General features: G+C 41.5%; 1 protein-coding gene across 2 annotated transcripts in view; it reads right to left on the bottom strand.

Moving 5' to 3' along the window:
• SLC30A4 (solute carrier family 30 member 4) overlaps positions 12294-17036 on the bottom strand; it is a 31132-nt gene continuing 26389 nt past the window's right edge. The window contains exon 8 of one of the 2 annotated variants that reach the window (XM_021089600.1): positions 12294-16699. In XM_021089600.1, the coding sequence (XP_020945259.1) occupies positions 16545-16699 (155 nt within the window). In that variant the 3' untranslated portion in view covers positions 12294-16544. The remainder of the gene's footprint in view (positions 16700-17036) is intronic. The other variant, NM_001130972.1, reaches the window with a different exon arrangement.

Genomic DNA, 17036 nt, shown 5'->3' with positions numbered 1-17036 from the left:
GATGGGAGAAACAGGATGAAACATTCTGTGCTTTAGATAGATCGGCCCCCTAGATAAGACGCATATCTGAGGAAGAATTTCAATACCCCAGATTCTTGCATCTTAGGAAACGCATCTTGCATCTTACATAGAAAAGCACTAAGACCATTAACTTGAGATGCCTATTCTTTATGATTAGCAGTAAGTCTTTTTACCAAGAAATGAGCTAGATACATGTATTTCCCAGCCAAAAAAATTCACGTATGTACTGGCTGGCTCTTCCCCTTCCCTTTGGAGCAGTGCCCTCAGAGCTACTGAGAGGTATTTTCTGGGGTGAGAGCTACTGAGAGTGGGGGACTATGCATGTGTGGGGGGCAGAGGCATATGGCGAATCTTACCTTCTTCTCAGTACTGCCACAAACCTAAGCTGCTCTAAAAAAATTAAATCTTAAAACAAACCTTGCAGATCCGATGAGAACTCAGCTAAACAGGAGTGAGGAAGCATTCCAAGTTCTGGTATGAAAGATCACTGAGATAATGTTTCTAAATGAGCATAAAACTAAGTCCCCCTAGAAATGAGATTATAACTAACCCTTTCTATCCAAAACTTTATTCCCTCTCTTATCCTACACCTGTTCCCTCAGGATTGAGGAATATCAAAGAAAAAGAAGAACTGAAACCAAGCAGGACCCTGCAGAGCCCTTCTGGGCTAGATCCTCCCACCCCTGTTTCTTGTTTATAGAAAAAGGCTTCAGCCTCCTAGACCTTCCCTGAAATCCAGAGACCACATTCAAGCACTTACTAATTAGGAGAGTGAGGGAATGCAGAAACAGGAAAAGCAATCAAGAAACAATAGTGCAGGACTTCCCGTGTGGCTCAGCTGATTAAGTTGTCCCTGCTATAGCGTGGGTTCAATCCCTGGCCCAGGAACTTCCACATGCCACAGGCTCCACCAAGACAAACAAACAAACAATAGTGTAGCAATTAAACAGAGTGCTAATTCCTCCTCGAGGGAAATACAGAACAATCTGATTCATAGGTTTGAGTAGTTCTGCTGGAACTAAGGCCCCACCCAGATGGAGGATGGTGACTACTTGCTGAGACCTCACACTGGTGGGAACCAGAAAATTGATGGATGACATTCCTGCAGCACCTCCCTGTGACCTCACCACCAACCAGTCAGAAGGAGTCACACAACCTGCAGCCCTCACCCCAAATTTTGCCTATAAAAACTCCCCCCCCCAAAAAAAAACCATCAGAAAGTTTGGGGTTTTTGAGCACAAGCCATCCATTCTCCTTGCTTGGCCCTGCTCCCAACCTTTCTCTGCTCCAAACTCCAATGCTGATGTTTCAGTTTGGCCTCACTGTGCATGGGCATATAGACCATAACAAGAAGAGCAGACCTGCTCAGCACACTGTATGTGTAGTACAGGGGGAAGGAGAGGAATTGAGAGGGGGTGGGGGTGGAAGAAATTTTCCTCTATTCTTTTAGGTTCATCCGGCTGGTCTAAGAATTAAACAATATGAGAGATTAACAGGAGATAATCACGCAAAAGTTTAATTACACATATACAAGGGAGAGACCCATAAAAGCTGAGTAACCACCCAAGTTACTGAAACCCTCATGCTAAATCTTCAGCTCAAGACAAAAGATGTGGAGGGTTGGGAGGGTCAGTTACGGTAAAACAGAGCAAGTGGGCTCCATTGCCTGCTGTCAACAGAAAAGACCAAATAACAAGGCAATTGTCCTTTTATTCTCCCCCACCCCCTTTTCTTCTTTTCTGGTTGTCCTGCAGCATATGGAGTTCCTGGGCCAGGGATCTAATCCACCCCCAATGGCGACCTAAGCCTCAACTGCAGCAATGCTGGATCCATAACCCACTGTGCTGGGCTAGGGGTCTAACCCGTGTCCTGTCCCACCACTCCCAAGACACTGCTGATTCCATTTTACCACAGCAGAAACTCTGAAGCAACGGTCTTTTGCAGAGAGAAAAAGCCTTTACTGTAGGGCAGCCAAGCAAGGAGACAGGAGGCAGTGCTCAGAGCTCTCTCTCTAATTGGCTTTTTTTTTTTTTTTTTCTTCTGCACCCATGGCATGTGGAAGTTCCCTGGCCAGGGATTGAACCCACACAGCAGCTGTGACCCATGCCACAGCTGTCACAACACTGGATCCCCAAGCCCCTGCACCACAAGGGACCTCCTCCCAGTTGGCTTTTAAGTGGGGTATTTCTCTTGGAAGTTGGGAGCAAGGAGAGGGGGTTTGGAAATAATTGGTAGAAAGTAAGCGCAAGTTTTAAGAGTTCTCTCATAGGCTTGACTGCTCTTCATGCATCATCATGTGTTGCATGTGCAAACCCTGGGGGGTCTTATATGTAACATGCAGTGGATTTTTTGCCTGAAATGTCTAAAGTTCACTGTCATCCCATTGTTAGGAACACAAGTTCATGTGCCGAATGCACAGTGAGGCCAAACTGAAACACTGGAGTCTGGATCAGAGAAAGGTTGATTGCAGGGCCAAGAAAGGAGAATGGGTGGCTTTTGCCCAAAAACACCAAACTCCCCAATGGTCTTGGGGGGAGAAGTTTTAATAGGCAAAATCTGGGGTCACGATTGTAGTATGTGTGACTTTCTCCTAACTGGTTGGTGATGAGGTCACAGAGTGATGCTCCAGGAATCTGGTGTTCAGCCTGAAGTTGCTGTCCTCCACCTGGATGGGGGCTTTAGTTTCTACACAAGAACTCAAGGCTATTGTTATATTTATCCCTTCAGAGGAACCAGGATCTTGCTCGAGGCTGCACTATTCTTTCTTGACTGCTCTTCCCTTGTTTCTGGATTCCTTCACTTCCCTGATTAGTGACTGTTTGCATCTGTTCTTTGGAACTCAGGGAAGGTCTGGGAGGCTGAATGAAGCTATTTTCTACAAACAAGAAATGGGGGGACATGGGAAGAATGTGTATCCAGGAGGGCCCCACAGGGTCCTGCTCCTTTTCAAGACTCCAACTCCTTCTCTAAAATCTGAATTTATTCATTGTTTATTCAGCAAAGATGTGTTGAGGCCCACTTTGCGCCATCCAGCACGCTGGATGCCAAGGATGGTATGGGGCAAGGTGGATGTGGACCCTGTCAGCAGGCACTTCCAGTTTAGTGGACTCAGTTTGGTTGGGCTATGGATGTATTCAGCATTAAGGTCTGCTGAGGAAGGGGAGGAAGACTCCAGTGTGATAAGGAGATAGAGTGGTTCAAGTCTGTTTAGATGCTGTTGAGATGGCACCAGGAAGGGTGTGGGGTTAGGGTGAGGGCTGGAGGCCCTCCCTGACCTACTGATGAAATAGGTCCTACTGTGAAAATAAGAATGAGGTACAGGGACAGATTGTATGGCTGGAGGATGGGGTGTCGTAAGTGAATTTGGTGTTTCAGGTGGGAGGGCATCTGTTGTGAAGGGGAGGGGAGGATGAGGACACATGCTGTGCTTGTTGGGGTTGGTGAGGGACATGGTGGGGGCAGTGTTGCAAGAGAAGGGGTGGATGGTCATGTCCTAGGTCTCAGGTGAGTTCCTGGGATGGGCTGCCAAGTGAGGGTCCTTGTCTTCATATAGGAAAGAATCCGAGAGTAGCTATAGCAAAGAGAAAGCAGGTTTATTTAGAGAGACACACATTCCAAAGGCAGAATGGGTTGGGTAATTTCATATGCTAACAAGTGGGAGGAATATTCTAACTACTTCAGGGAAGAGGTGGGGATTTCCAGGAAGTGGGCCAACGCCCACTTTTTGCTCTTTTATGTCAACCAGAACTGTAATGGCACCGGTGGGCCTGTCATTGAGCTGATTTATTACAGTGAGCATATACTGAGGCTTAAGGTCCACTGGAAGTCGGATCTTCCACCGTCTTGGGCCTAATAGCTTCTAACCAGTTTTTGTCATATTCTCAAGGGCTGCATCATTCTCTTAAATGTTGTGCCTTGCCCCTTCCCTCCTATCTCAACAGTAGGGGTCCATTCCCCCCATGGGGACTCCCCATAATCTGAGCTCTCCCTCTGTGACTGTGACATGACCTGTAGACACATTTCTACTTGGGTTTCCCCCAGAGAAAAACTATTTTTAGTCCACGAGTTAGGGGTTATTGAACCAAGAGGCTTCCTAAGAACTTTTATGTCCTTGTGCGTATGTGCTTATGGCTAAATCAGATGCTGCTCTGGGTACTTTCCCCAGAAGCAGCCCTGAGCACAGGATTTTGGTAGAAGGAAGAGGAAGGGGCTGTCATAAGAAGTTATCCTTGAGCTGATGGTATGATCTGAGCTGGGATGAGTGTGAGGGACCCACTGGTGAGCAGATCCTATCTTAATATATATTTAAGCCTGTGACTTTGAACAAACAGTATAGGGTGTCAGGAACGCTTCCGTGGGGCCAGGGAAGCTCAGGAAACTAAAAGAGGAATAACGACAGCTGCAGCCACCACTGAGAGAGCACCGAGCATGTGCCAGGCCCTCTACATGCTTTAATCTCATTTAATTCTCATAACAGTCCCTCATGAGATCGGGTAACATTATGACCCCTCACTTTGCCAGTGAAAAAACTGAGCCTGAGGGAGTCCCATTGGGGTGCAGCAGAAACGAATCCGACTAGGAACCACGAGGTTTCGGGTTCGATCCCTGGCCTTGCTCAGTGGGTTAAGGATCCAGCATTGCCATGAGCTGTGGCGTAGGTCTCAGATGTGGTTCTGATCTGGTGTTGCTGTGGCTCCAGCGTAGGTCCGCAGCTGTAGCTCCAATTAGACCCCTAGTCTGGGAACCTCCATATGCCGCAGGTGCAGCCCTAAAAAAGGACAAAAAAAACAAAAAACAAAACAAACCCCCCCCCAAAACCAAAAAACTGAGCCTGAAAAGATCAAGTAACTTACCTAGGGTCACACTGAATGAACCTGGATGTAAAGTCATGGTCACTTCTGCCCCCATTAGGAGAAGCTGGTATGTATGAAATGATCTGACATAAAACTCCTGATAACAGTTACTTTCTTTCCACACTTAGATTGATTCCTTGATGAGAGAATTTGCCTGAATTAGATGAAGTTAATGACATGTGTCCAGTAGGGACACTTGCAATTCCCCAGTTGCCCACAGAGTGGGGCGTGGAGGAAACAGCATCAAGCACCTCATAGACGTTTCATGTCCATTGCTCTGGTCCATCCCTAAAGCAAGCCTCTTGTACAGCTAAGAGCTTCAGGCACTTGTGAAGATCACACAGTTCTTACTTTCACCGAGGTGAATTTGAACCCACCGCAGGCTGGAACCAAATCCTCTCCTTTCCACTGCACCATGCTGTTTCTCCTTAGTGTCTCACCAATAAAATAAACAAAGAAGAGGCAGGAAGAGCATAGCTCCTCAGAGTCTGTATTTGCAAGGCATGTTAGAAAGCCTCAGGCAGCTCTGGGAGACAAGGGGACAAAGTATGGGTAACCTATCTGTCCAGCTGGACAACCACTGATGAAGCAGGCACATTCCTGCTGTGTCCCTCTTCACCCACATCCATCCCACCCCCAAAGCTGCTCAAGCAGGCAGGTTCTTACTGTGGCCCCAGGCAGCCACCCTGGGCCCTCTGAGAGCATCATGTGTTACTGCGCCACCTAACCTGCAAGGCCAGTCACGACTCTAATCACATCATAAAGGGTAAGAGCATGGATGCTGGAGCTGGACTGCTTGGGTTTGAATCCCGGTTCAAGGTTACCAGCTAACTTTAGGCAAGTATCTTAACCCCTCTCTGCCTCAACTTCCTCAACTGTAAAACTGGGGTTAGAGTACCTCATAGGGCTGTTTGGTGGGATTTCCAAAAACCTGAAATATTTCTAGGACAATTAATACCCCCAAAGGAAAGTGAGTGTATCTCTACCCGAAACAAAAATTTAAATTAAGAAAAAATGAATACTTGAAAAGCTTTTAGAACAATGTCTGGTGTGTACAGTGCTAAGCATTCAATCCATGTTTTATCAGTATTATTGTTGTATTATTCTTATTCTTATTCAGACAGCCAGACTGAGGCCTAGCAAAACAGAATAACTTGTGCAATGAGACACACATAGCAAAGCTGGGACCAGAACCAGTTCTTCTGCCTCTTAATCCAGTGCACTTGTGTATATACTTGCTTATATGCTTTAACGGTGAGATTGTTGATTTAAAATCCATCAGTACTTTGAAAGTAGCATGAGCTTTTCCCCCCATTTCAAGCTGAAAATAGTCACTTTATTAATTTACCTTTTAAAAAGAGTCCTTCATGCAAATGAACAAGCTGTCATCAACAAGACTAGAATTGACAGGAACCAGCTCTGTTCTACTACTAGGCTCCAAGAGACATTATCAGGCTTTATTGGTGAGAATAACTGTTGGCTCTTAATACCAGTTTAGTTGCAATTAATTGCATAATTGCCTTGAGTATTTTAGAAAATGTCTGATTTCTGTTGCAATCTTCAAATTATAAAGAAAGCCATAAGTACTTGCATAGTTGTGGTATAATTACACATATCCTAAGTACAAAAAAAATTTGTTATTTGGAGATTTCCAATCTGGAAAAGAGCAGCTTTACTCTAGGGTTTCAGTTCCCTCATAGGGAAGAGGCTAGAGTATTGACAGTGGGGATTCTTAGGGCTCCTCAAAAAAATTCTGCACATAAATGGGTATTTAATGACTCTATATTTTCTAACCCTGGACACGTTCACATAGCCCTCCTGAAAATACTGGAGACTTGAAGAGTAGACCTAGGTCCCACCTCAGGGGCTCATGGGTCATCAGACAGCAGGAGCTTCCATGGTGAGGGTGATGGAGCAAGGGAGGTGAACACAGCAGAGGGGCTCCTCATTTGCTTAGGGAGGGTGAGGAAGGCTTCCTGGAGGAGGAGATCATGCCTGAAGAGAGTCTTTAAGGATGAGTTGGGTTTTGTGAGATAAAGAAGTTGGGGGAAAGATCTTCCAGTTTGAAAAGGGGACAAAGGAGCAGAGGATAAGAAAGTTTGTCTTGTTCTGGGAGCTGCAAGACTGGCAGTGCTCAATTAGTCAAAACAAAAATAGTGCATTTGTGAAGAAATTAACTTGTAGAGATAATGATAGCTGAGATTTGAGTTTTGTGTGTTCTTAGTACTTTCAGCGCATGGTTCATTTAATCCTCATAAAAGTCACATCAGGTAGAGACAATAATTATCCCTATTTTGCAAATGGAGATACTGAGGCACAGAAAAATTTGGTAACTTTCCCCAGTTCTCACTGTAGGGGAGAGAGGAGGGACACCTGGGCAGCCTGCCAGAGTCCCTACATCGGCGTGAGCTCATATTGAAAGCCTCTGTTTGATTTGGCGCGACCTAGTAACTAACCCAGATATCAGCTAGATCTTACCCACTCCTGACCAAGATGAGATCAGCTTTGACTTGTAATTCTATGACTTGTGGGAAATTCAATGCCTTCTTGGAAATTCCTTGGAATTTCAGAGGCTTGTGTTTTGTTTTGTTTTGTTTTGTTTCCTGTGAGTTCACAGTCTGTATCCTGTCTTGGTGATGGCTGAATGGGGGGGACAGCCCCTTTCAAATTTAGCCTTCCTTCCCTCCCCTCTAACCACGCACGAGTTGACTTAAGATTTGGGGGGCTGCCGTGACCAGTGGGTGCCATGGTATATTGACTATAACTTGCAATGTCCCCAGATGTGGCCTGGGAAATGCGGTATCCTGACCTTAAAGGAGTAGCTGACTAAGGAGGGAAGGCCCGGAGGAGTCCAGCCCTTGTGGCTTGAATCCCAACCCTTCCCAATCATAGCTCTGAAGGCTGATAAGAAGAAGGGTAATTAGTGCCAGCAATTAAGTGCCATTCTTGTGCCTCAAAGGAAAAACAAAAACAAAAACACAAAAACAAACCACCACTGCAACCAAAACCAAAAATACCCAACTCAATTAAGAAACAGGAAACTTTTGGAGTTCCCGTCGCGGCGCAGTGGTTAACAAATCCAACTAGGAACCATGAGGTTGCGGGTTCCATCCCTGCCCTTGCTCAGTGGGTTAATGATCCGGCGTTGCCGTGAGCTGTGGTGAAGGTTGCAGACGCGGCTCGGATCCCGCGTTGCTGTGGCTCTGGCGTAGGCTGGCAGCTACAGCTCTGATTAGACCCCTAGCCTGGGAACCTCCATATGCTGCTGGAGCGGCCCAAGAAATGGCAAAAAGACAAAAAAAAAAAAAAAAAAAAAAAAAGAAAAAAAGAAGAAGAAACAGTAAACTTTTGGCTACTTCTTTTTGCCAGTCATGCATGTCATTTTATAAAGTTGGCTGTTCCTAAACTATTATACTTCCATTACTTTTATACATGTATTACCTAAAACTTGGTTGTGATTTTAACTACAGTAGTCGACATTGCATCCTTTTTGTATTACATGTTCACTAGTTATAACTATATTTAAAAGTTGTCTGTGACTTCTATTCCAGCCTTGCTGCTTTCCCTATAGGACTTTGGGCAAGTCAGTTAACCTTTTCTGATTTTTCATTTATCATTTCTTCAAAGTACCATCATGAGGATTAAATAATACACAAACGTGCACAGCACAGTGTCTGAAGGGTAGGAAGAGCTCCCCATATGTTGGCAATGATTTCTCCCATTAACCAAAAGCTGACTGTGGTTTGCTATGGCTGATGTGTGGGCTGTAGGACAGTAGTCATGGAGAGGATGGAACTGTGGGTGGAGAAGGAAAAGTCACCAGATTAGAAGGGTTTTGTTTTTTTTTTAAACAAAGAGGATGGGTTTTATCCTACAGGCCAGTTTCTCAAGCCATCCGTAAGGGGAGTATGATCTATCTATAGGAGTGACCATATGCCCAACATGCTCTTCAAAAACATTGCTTCATTTCCTGTTTAATTTTAAAAAATATGTAGGAGTTTCATGTTCTATTCCATAACATGTTCAAGGGTAGGGAGGTGAGCTTCAAAAGCAATTCTTAGTTGAATACTATAAGATGTATGATATCTAGAAGTAATCTCAATCTACTCTAGAAATAAAAAATTATTTCCAACCAAATGAACCAACTTTTTGAGGGGTCCTAATTTCATGGTATCATGAAGATGAGACTATTTCTAAAACCAAGTATATATCAATGGTGAAAACACTATAAATTTTGTAATCCTCTGTCTTAGGGTTTTAAAAAATATTCTGGGCTTTGGAAAACATCCTTACACACAAAAAAGCAGAGAGAGGCTGGAATAGGCATGTTCCAAAAACACTGAAACTCCAGTCAAGCTGTAACAGATTAAAAACCTGTTGGAACTGAGGTTTGCCCTGCAGCCTTTACAGTTGAATATGATAGGTTAGTGAATGGAAGTCCAGAAAACTCACCCCAGGTCTTAAGTTTGATGTCAAACATTCTGTAAGCACTGTCAGAGGTAAATATCCCTGTTACCTTTGTGCTGTTAGCAAGTTTCCTCTGGAAAGGAAGTGGGGAAAAAATGGCAGAAGAGGGTGAGGACCAAGTTTCTGTCCTAGGAAAGGCAAGGCAACAGAGGTGGTTGCTCTAGGGCTAGCCTTACTTGATGAGGTCTCTAAAAGTGTCCTATTTAAAAAAATCCTGCTCTATTAACAAGAAATACCTCGATGTATTTTGGAGAAAAACCCAACCGTTCACAATCTTTTCTATATTGTCAGCATTTTGTTAAAGTGAACAGAAATGTTAAAAAATACAAACAAAACCTCACAAACCAATATGCAGACACTGGCAAGGGAAACACAAACAACAGGAATTTGAAAATCAAACCAGTACAAGTCTTTGAAAAAATCCAAGACAGGGTACAAAGAACCTATTTGTTAATTTACAGAGTATCATCTTCATGTTTATTGGGTAATACCCACAGGCCAAACTTTACAGTGTGTGTTCTGTAAAAGTCACATGGGAACCTTAAACCAGAATGCTGCTTGAAAATGATGAGGTCACTGAACCTCCTATTTTTTTTTTTTTTGTCTTTTCAGGGCCACACCTGAGGCATATGGAGGTTCTCAAGCTAGGGGTCTAAACAGAGCTACAGCTGCCGGCATCCACCAGAGCCATAGCAATGCCAGATCCGAGCCGTGTCTGCGACCTACACCACAGCTCACGGCAATGCTGGATCCTTAACCCACCGAGTGAGGCCAGGGGTCAAACCCGCAACCTCATGGTTCCTAGTCGGATTCCTTTCCGCCGTGCCACGACGGGAACTCCTGAACCTCCTAATCTTAAATACGATACAGGTACAGATATTTAGTCATTAGGACTTCCTACTTCCTATTTATGCTTAGTTTATTTCATAGTTTATAGCAATTCATAGTTGGAATTGACTTACAACCAAAAATATTACTCTAATATATTAAATAAAGCTGAAAGTTTAGCATAATTAAGTTTGTAAGGCTAGTACCTCATATTAGGATTTTTGGCATCTGACATAGACCCTCAAAATGACACATCAAAATAGAAATATAGCAGAGCTCCTGCTGTGGTGCAACGGGATCGTAAAGGGATTGGTGGGGTCTTGGGAGCCCCTGGGGTGTGGGTTTGATCCCCAGCCCGGCACAGCAGGTTAGGGATTTGGCATTGCACTAGCTGTGACTTTGGCTCTGATTCCTGGCCTGGGAGCTCCATATGCCGTGGGGTGGTGGAAAATAACCAAAACAACAACAACAACAACAACAAAAAACAAACAAACAAAAAAACCCACCACAAAATAGAAATTAGCTAGGTATAGAATCAAAGAATATGGTAACATTTCAGTATTTACTAGCAGAACTTATCTAAAACTGTTCTTTATTACCATTTTCAAAAATAGTTGAGTCTTTTACTAGCTAGGTAACTGGAAAACTTTAAAGGACATAATATTTTCACAGCCCGATAAACAGTTTTCAATTTACTTAGCAGATAAAATGTTTTTTGTTTGTGAGCTTCCAACTGGCACAAACTACGTAAGATATTCAACATACCACATTTTAATTTGCTTCATTTTTTTGTCATAACTTAAAAATTAAAGCTTCGGGTGAATACGCTTTATGTTGAAAAGAATTCTTAAATGGTCCTTAAATGGTGCTCTGTGTAGAAAATGGCTTTGCTGCTGACATTATGTAGCACATATAGCACATAATAATATTTTAAATCTTGCTACACTTTTTCTACATTTCTGTCCCAAATCCCAAGGGGAATGAAAAAAGAAAAAAGATAGAGTAAAAGACCATTTGGTGACTCAGGTAGCTGTCAGAGTAACAAGTCACAGAAACTTCTAAGCGGGCTCTACAGGAGCTTGCTGCATCTATATATGCCATTGTGACCTTAAAATGGTACAACAGGGTACACCAGAGGGGCAGCAATCTTTCTATTAAGGGACAGAGAGTAAACATCTTATATTTGTCACAGCTACTCAATTCTGCCACTGTAGCACGAGAGTAGCCATGGACTGTGCATGGTGGAATGAGTATGGATGTGTTTGCATAACATTATTTAGAGACACCAAAATTTAAAATTTACTTAAGTTTCACATTGTGAAATATTATTATTATTCTGATTTTTTTAACTATTTAAAAATGAGAAAACCTTTCTCAGATCTTTGGCCCCTACACGCGGGCTATGGCAGGGGGTGGGTGAGGCGTGGTGTTGGACCTGAGTCTATACTGTGGGAGGGTCCTCAGGTCACCAGCTCACACTTCCCTGTGGTCCTCACCAATCTTAATGTCCTGGGAGCTTCTTTCCTTTCTGCCATGTTGCTTGGGGCTGCAGGGACATTAAGTGACTGATATAGAAAGATAAAAGTTCTTTTAATCTTTTTATCATATCTGGAAGGTTTTTTTCAGTATCTTTCCTTCCTTCCTTCCTCCCTCCCGCCCTCTTTCTCCCTTTTTTTCCTTCCTTTTCTTTCTTTCCTTTCTCTTTCTTGTCTTTTTAGGGCCACACCTGAGGCATATGGAGGTTCCCAGGCTAGGAGTTGGGTCAGAGCTGTAGCTGATGGCCTACACCACAGCCACAGCAATGCCAGATTCCAGTTGCATCTGTGACCTACAACACAGCTCATGGCAACACTGGATCCTTAACCCACTGAGTGAGGCCAGGGATCAAACCTGGGTTCTCATGGATACTGGCTGGATTTCTGTCCGCTGAGCCATAACGGGAACTCCTCAGGTTTATTTCTTAAACATCTACGAGGTTATTACAATCAGACATTTAAAACTAGATAGGTTAGAATCTATTTTCTAATGCCTCTCTTTTTAACAGGATTATGTTTTAAGGCCTATTATGATTATTTATTCAATGAAAAAGCCTAGAAATTTAATTGAAGGAACTGTACACTTTCATTTTTAATAAACCACATGGCAAAACAATACTTTATTTAATAAATGTATAGGAAATTACAATTTGAAAATTGCAAATACAGTACATATACTATACTTTGATCTTAAATTATATGGACAAATTCCAGCTTCAAAATCTTTCTAAAATCAATCATATGTAAAATACCTGGTTTCTGAAGGTATATATGGAAAAGTATATACAATTTCTCCAACTGTGATATGGCTTACTTATTAACATATATTTATTTAGAGAAGCATAAGCTTTCCAAGTATACATTATCTTTCAGGTGCAAAGCTGACATACTGGCACATTTCCATTTTGTGTTGCCGTTATTTTGGAATACACTTAACTGCAATATTTAAATGGACACTATATAGGTTTAGCTGAGAAAGTCTCCATGAATGCTTTCCAGTCTCACCAAAAATCAGAAAATGTTTGTTGGTCCTCTCAGCATGACTGGAAGAACAGATTAAACCTTTTGTAAGCAAGAATTCAATGTCAGGCTGGCCTGGATGTGTAACTGCGCTGCACACACACAATTCAACCCTGAGGAACTCCCACAATTTCTTCTCTCCAACATGTGTTCCTACCAGCATCACAAACCACATCCCTGACTAGAGATCTGTAAAACAAATCTGAAGCCCTGTCCAGTGGGACAGTAACCAGGGTTTGCAAATGGTATTTTGCTTAGAGATATTAGGCTTAATCAATAATTTGGGGATCAGGCTTGCCTCCCCTCAACTCAGCACATAACAAGGTGTCACTGTTCATTTGTGACTAATACCCAACTGGCTCATAAGTGAAGCTTGGTTTGAGGACAGAGTGTATCCATCCTTAATCTATAACCACATTCTGTAAGTTTAAGTTTACCAAGTCTAAGGTAGAGTCAACAGCAGAAGTGCCTAAAACCTTATTCCAAAAGGGCTCTAATTCTGTAAGAATGAATGCCTAATTTGTTATGGTGAACCTATTAATATAAATGCATAAGAAGAAAATAAATATAGCTAGTTGTGCTTGTTTCAGAAGTGAATGTGTCTCCTAAAGTAGTGAGAGTGGTTGCTGAGGAACACAGGCAGAGTCTCATCAGCAGTGATCTTGGCTTGGGGTTGTACAGTGCATTTACTTCTACCACACTTGTAAAGTTCAGCAGGAAGAGAAATCTGGATCACGAACAATCAGCTGTTTAAAAGAAGGTTCTTCCCTATCCAGAAACACACTTATAAGTGGTGCTTTGTCTCTCAAGGATGGTTTTTCCTCACATTAAAATGAAAGGGAAGCTAAGGTATGTCATCCTGCCTGTGTCTCTTCTGGGAAAATTCTACTGAAATCAAACACTGTCAGTGCGGACACCTGGCTTCAAGAGAGAATCAAAACACAGACTTTTAAGAGCAGGAAACTAGGTTTAGAAGATGGGAACAAAGCACCCAAAGTTGAAAACAGTAAAATAAGAAATCCAGTGAATTGGCAAAGAATACTGATGGGAGCAGCAACTTGTGAGAATTGGGGCTCACATTACACAGGGCATGGCTGGTTTACACAAGGCATGGCTAATGGAAAATGTTTGGAGGGATTAAAATCGCTTCTGATTTTCTATTTCAAAGCCCTCTGAAATATGCTTTGTTCAACTCCATTCCTTACATTATATTTCTAAGGCAGCATGGTTGTTAATGAAACAATAGGTGTTTTTCCTAAAATAAATCAAAATGCTGCAAGTGGCCAGAGTTGCGAACAGTTTATATACACAAGTAGCTCTGATTACTTGCAAATGTTAACTGAAATATAACACTGAAAAACTGGCCATTTCCTATGTTGTGATCTGTTTTCCCTGTTGAAAATTAACAATGCTAGGTGTTTATGCAAACTCAGCCTTTCCCAGGACAATGGACAGCCCCTTCTCTGAGAGCTGGCCCAGGAGTGTAACTTGGGCTGTAACTCCTTGGGTGACTGACAGACCACTGTGTAGTCCCTGGTCATATCTGCTAAGTCCACATCCTTCTCTGCGGGTCTTGCCAAGTAACAAAAAGTTTTATCTATCAACCCTCAAATCTTACAGACTCATTTGAATACGAGTACAAAAATCTGTGGTCCTCGCTACAAAAAGGAAAGTATAGGAAACTTCATGTGTACTTCACTTTAAGGAGAACACTATCATTAAGATTACAAAACTTTTAAATGTTTCTGTATTTTATAAAAGGATCCTTTCAATACTCAAATGGATTTTAGACTGTTTCATCAAATAACTTTCCAAGGAACAGGTCAATATGAAAAGTCAGATATAGCTCTTTAAGATAAAGGAAAGTTTCTAGGAAACAAGCTCCACAAATATGAGGAAAAATTTGCAAATATGAGAAAACCCATTAGCATAGAATGCATATTCTTCTTGCTAGGTACTATTCAAAGTCCATAAATGCCCAGATGTCCACTAAAATGTGTCTCATTTATTCTTGCCCTCTATATTTTAATTTTACATTTATTTCAATTTAAATAGTTTGTATGCTACTGAAATTTTTGAAAAATTCAAATCATTATTGTAAATGGATTCACAATAAGAATCCCATAAAGTAAGTTTTCAATGCAATTAAACACTAGGTTTTCTTAGGAACCATTAATCCTCATCAACCCTTTTATTGAAATCAACTCTTAACCACTTTTTGGGTAAATCTGGGTTTCATCTTACTTACGTTTATTACAGGGAGCTACTTGGTAGAGAAGAAATGTTTCCTATTCCTCATTTATATCAGAAGTCACCTGCATGCCCATCTAGGATTTCAGTTCACAACCTGTCTGGTGTGATTCTGGGGAGGCAGAGAACCATATCCATTCTTTGTATAAGAAACCATTCCTTTGGAAAATGGATTTCTGATGTGCATAAAGATAATTTCAAAACCAACACTTGCAAAATGAAACAATGAATATTCACAGCTGCCTCTTTAACACAATTGTTACCAATTAGTTGCATTTGGCTTGAAAACTTTTATGCTGAGCCTCCCTACAACACAGATTTAATGTCCATCCCCATTCCTCTGCTTTAAAAAAACACACTCACAAGGTCAAAAACCCTTGAAAATTTTGTTTTCACAGAGTAATACCTTCCCCTCAATCATTTCTGCTATGGTGTTATTATTGGAAAAACCTCAGAATTATAGCCTGCGGTTTCTGGAGTCCATGGGGAATCCCTAACCCAAAACATCCAGCTGAAATTCTCTCTAGAGCAATGTGGTTAATCTACATGTGAGAGGTGGAGAGCAAAATGAACCTCTTTCCAGAGTTTTACCCTGAAAGTTCACACACAATATAACTGGAATGGAAGCAGGAAGCAAGGTACCAAGCAAATTTTCTGTACAGAAGGAAAGACAGTTCTCAAAGGACAGTGGATCATTGTTTACCTTTTGCAGTCTCTTGCTGTTCTTAAGATAATTCTGTGAACAATAAAAATGATTTCAGGAAGACTTAAATCTGAAACTCCAGACCCCATCTTGCTTCTATACTTTGTTTTAAATTACCATACAGTGTTTGAGTTTATGATTAACTTCTGCTATTCAGAGTAATATTGAAAATATTTCCTAGATAATTTAATGACAGTGACCACAATAGGTAAAGATTTGGTTCTGATAAGATTAACAAATAACCAAAATGTTAACTTTGACATTCAAAACCCTGTAGTATCTGGAAAAAGTTGATTACAAATCATAACAATCAGGACTACTTGTGAAATAATACATTTCTGAAACTCTAGGAATACGTGCTTATTCCACTCTCTGGATAACTGGTAGTACTTTCTGAAATCTGTTGAGAAATAATTTTGCTAAAAAGAAAGGTGGGTGTCAAATTCCAGAAGCTGGATATCAAGATTACATAATTTAAAAATTTGGTTTTCCAGTACTGGCTTGATATAAAATGGTCTTAAAAAGGATTTTTAAATGCAAATACTGAATTTTTGATGCTTCCTTTAAAACACGTACTGTCGTAGATAATGAAGTACGGTCTTGGATTGTCTTCTATGAGGTATCTGTAGAGTCATGTCTCATTCTGTAAACAGTGTTTTAGAAACATCTTCAGAAAGTCATCATGAAGTCTCATTTTACCATTAAACAGAAACTAGCACTGTCAGGCTGGAGTAACTGTTTTGAGAGACTGGTGCTTGTTATGGACATAGCTGTCAGGGATTCCATTTCTCATTTAGGTGTGCATTTATTGCTCTTGCGCCTGTGACTGCAGGGTAAATAAGGCAGTAGGCCCCCAAACATGTATAGTTAGGGACTGGAAATCTGACAGTTTGCACAAGTTCTGTCCACTTCTTGTCTGTAACTCTGAAGCTGAATAGTACATTTATACATGCCAAATGTGTTCAATAATAAATGCTTCGCTTTGGACTGTACTTCCTCCCATTTAGATGAACTTCCAGGAACTGCAATATCAAGAAAATGTTATTATTCACTGACACAGCTACGTCTTAGTGAACAAGACAAAGGGCAAAAACAGCCTTACTATGCTGTGAACAGTTTACACTTGATCTTCGCCAAAAGGCTAAGAAGCGATGTGAACATATTTTTGTATGTTTGACGTTTACCCTCTTGAAGCCATTCAATTAGAGAAATACTTCAGTTTATAAAGCAAGAATGACTTCTCATTATTCCAATATTTCCAGTCCACACTCAGGTAGAGAAAGAATACTAGACCAATTGTAAGTCTCTCGTCTTTCATACTTTTTAAAATAAATCATATGCAAGTATTATTTTGATAAG

This window comes from Sus scrofa, chromosome 1 (genome assembly GCF_000003025.6).
Source record: "Sus scrofa isolate TJ Tabasco breed Duroc chromosome 1, Sscrofa11.1, whole genome shotgun sequence".
Lineage (NCBI taxonomy): Eukaryota > Metazoa > Chordata > Mammalia > Artiodactyla > Suidae > Sus > Sus scrofa.
The sequence above is the reverse complement of the archived record's forward strand: the minus strand, read 5'-3'. Positions and strand labels throughout refer to the sequence as shown.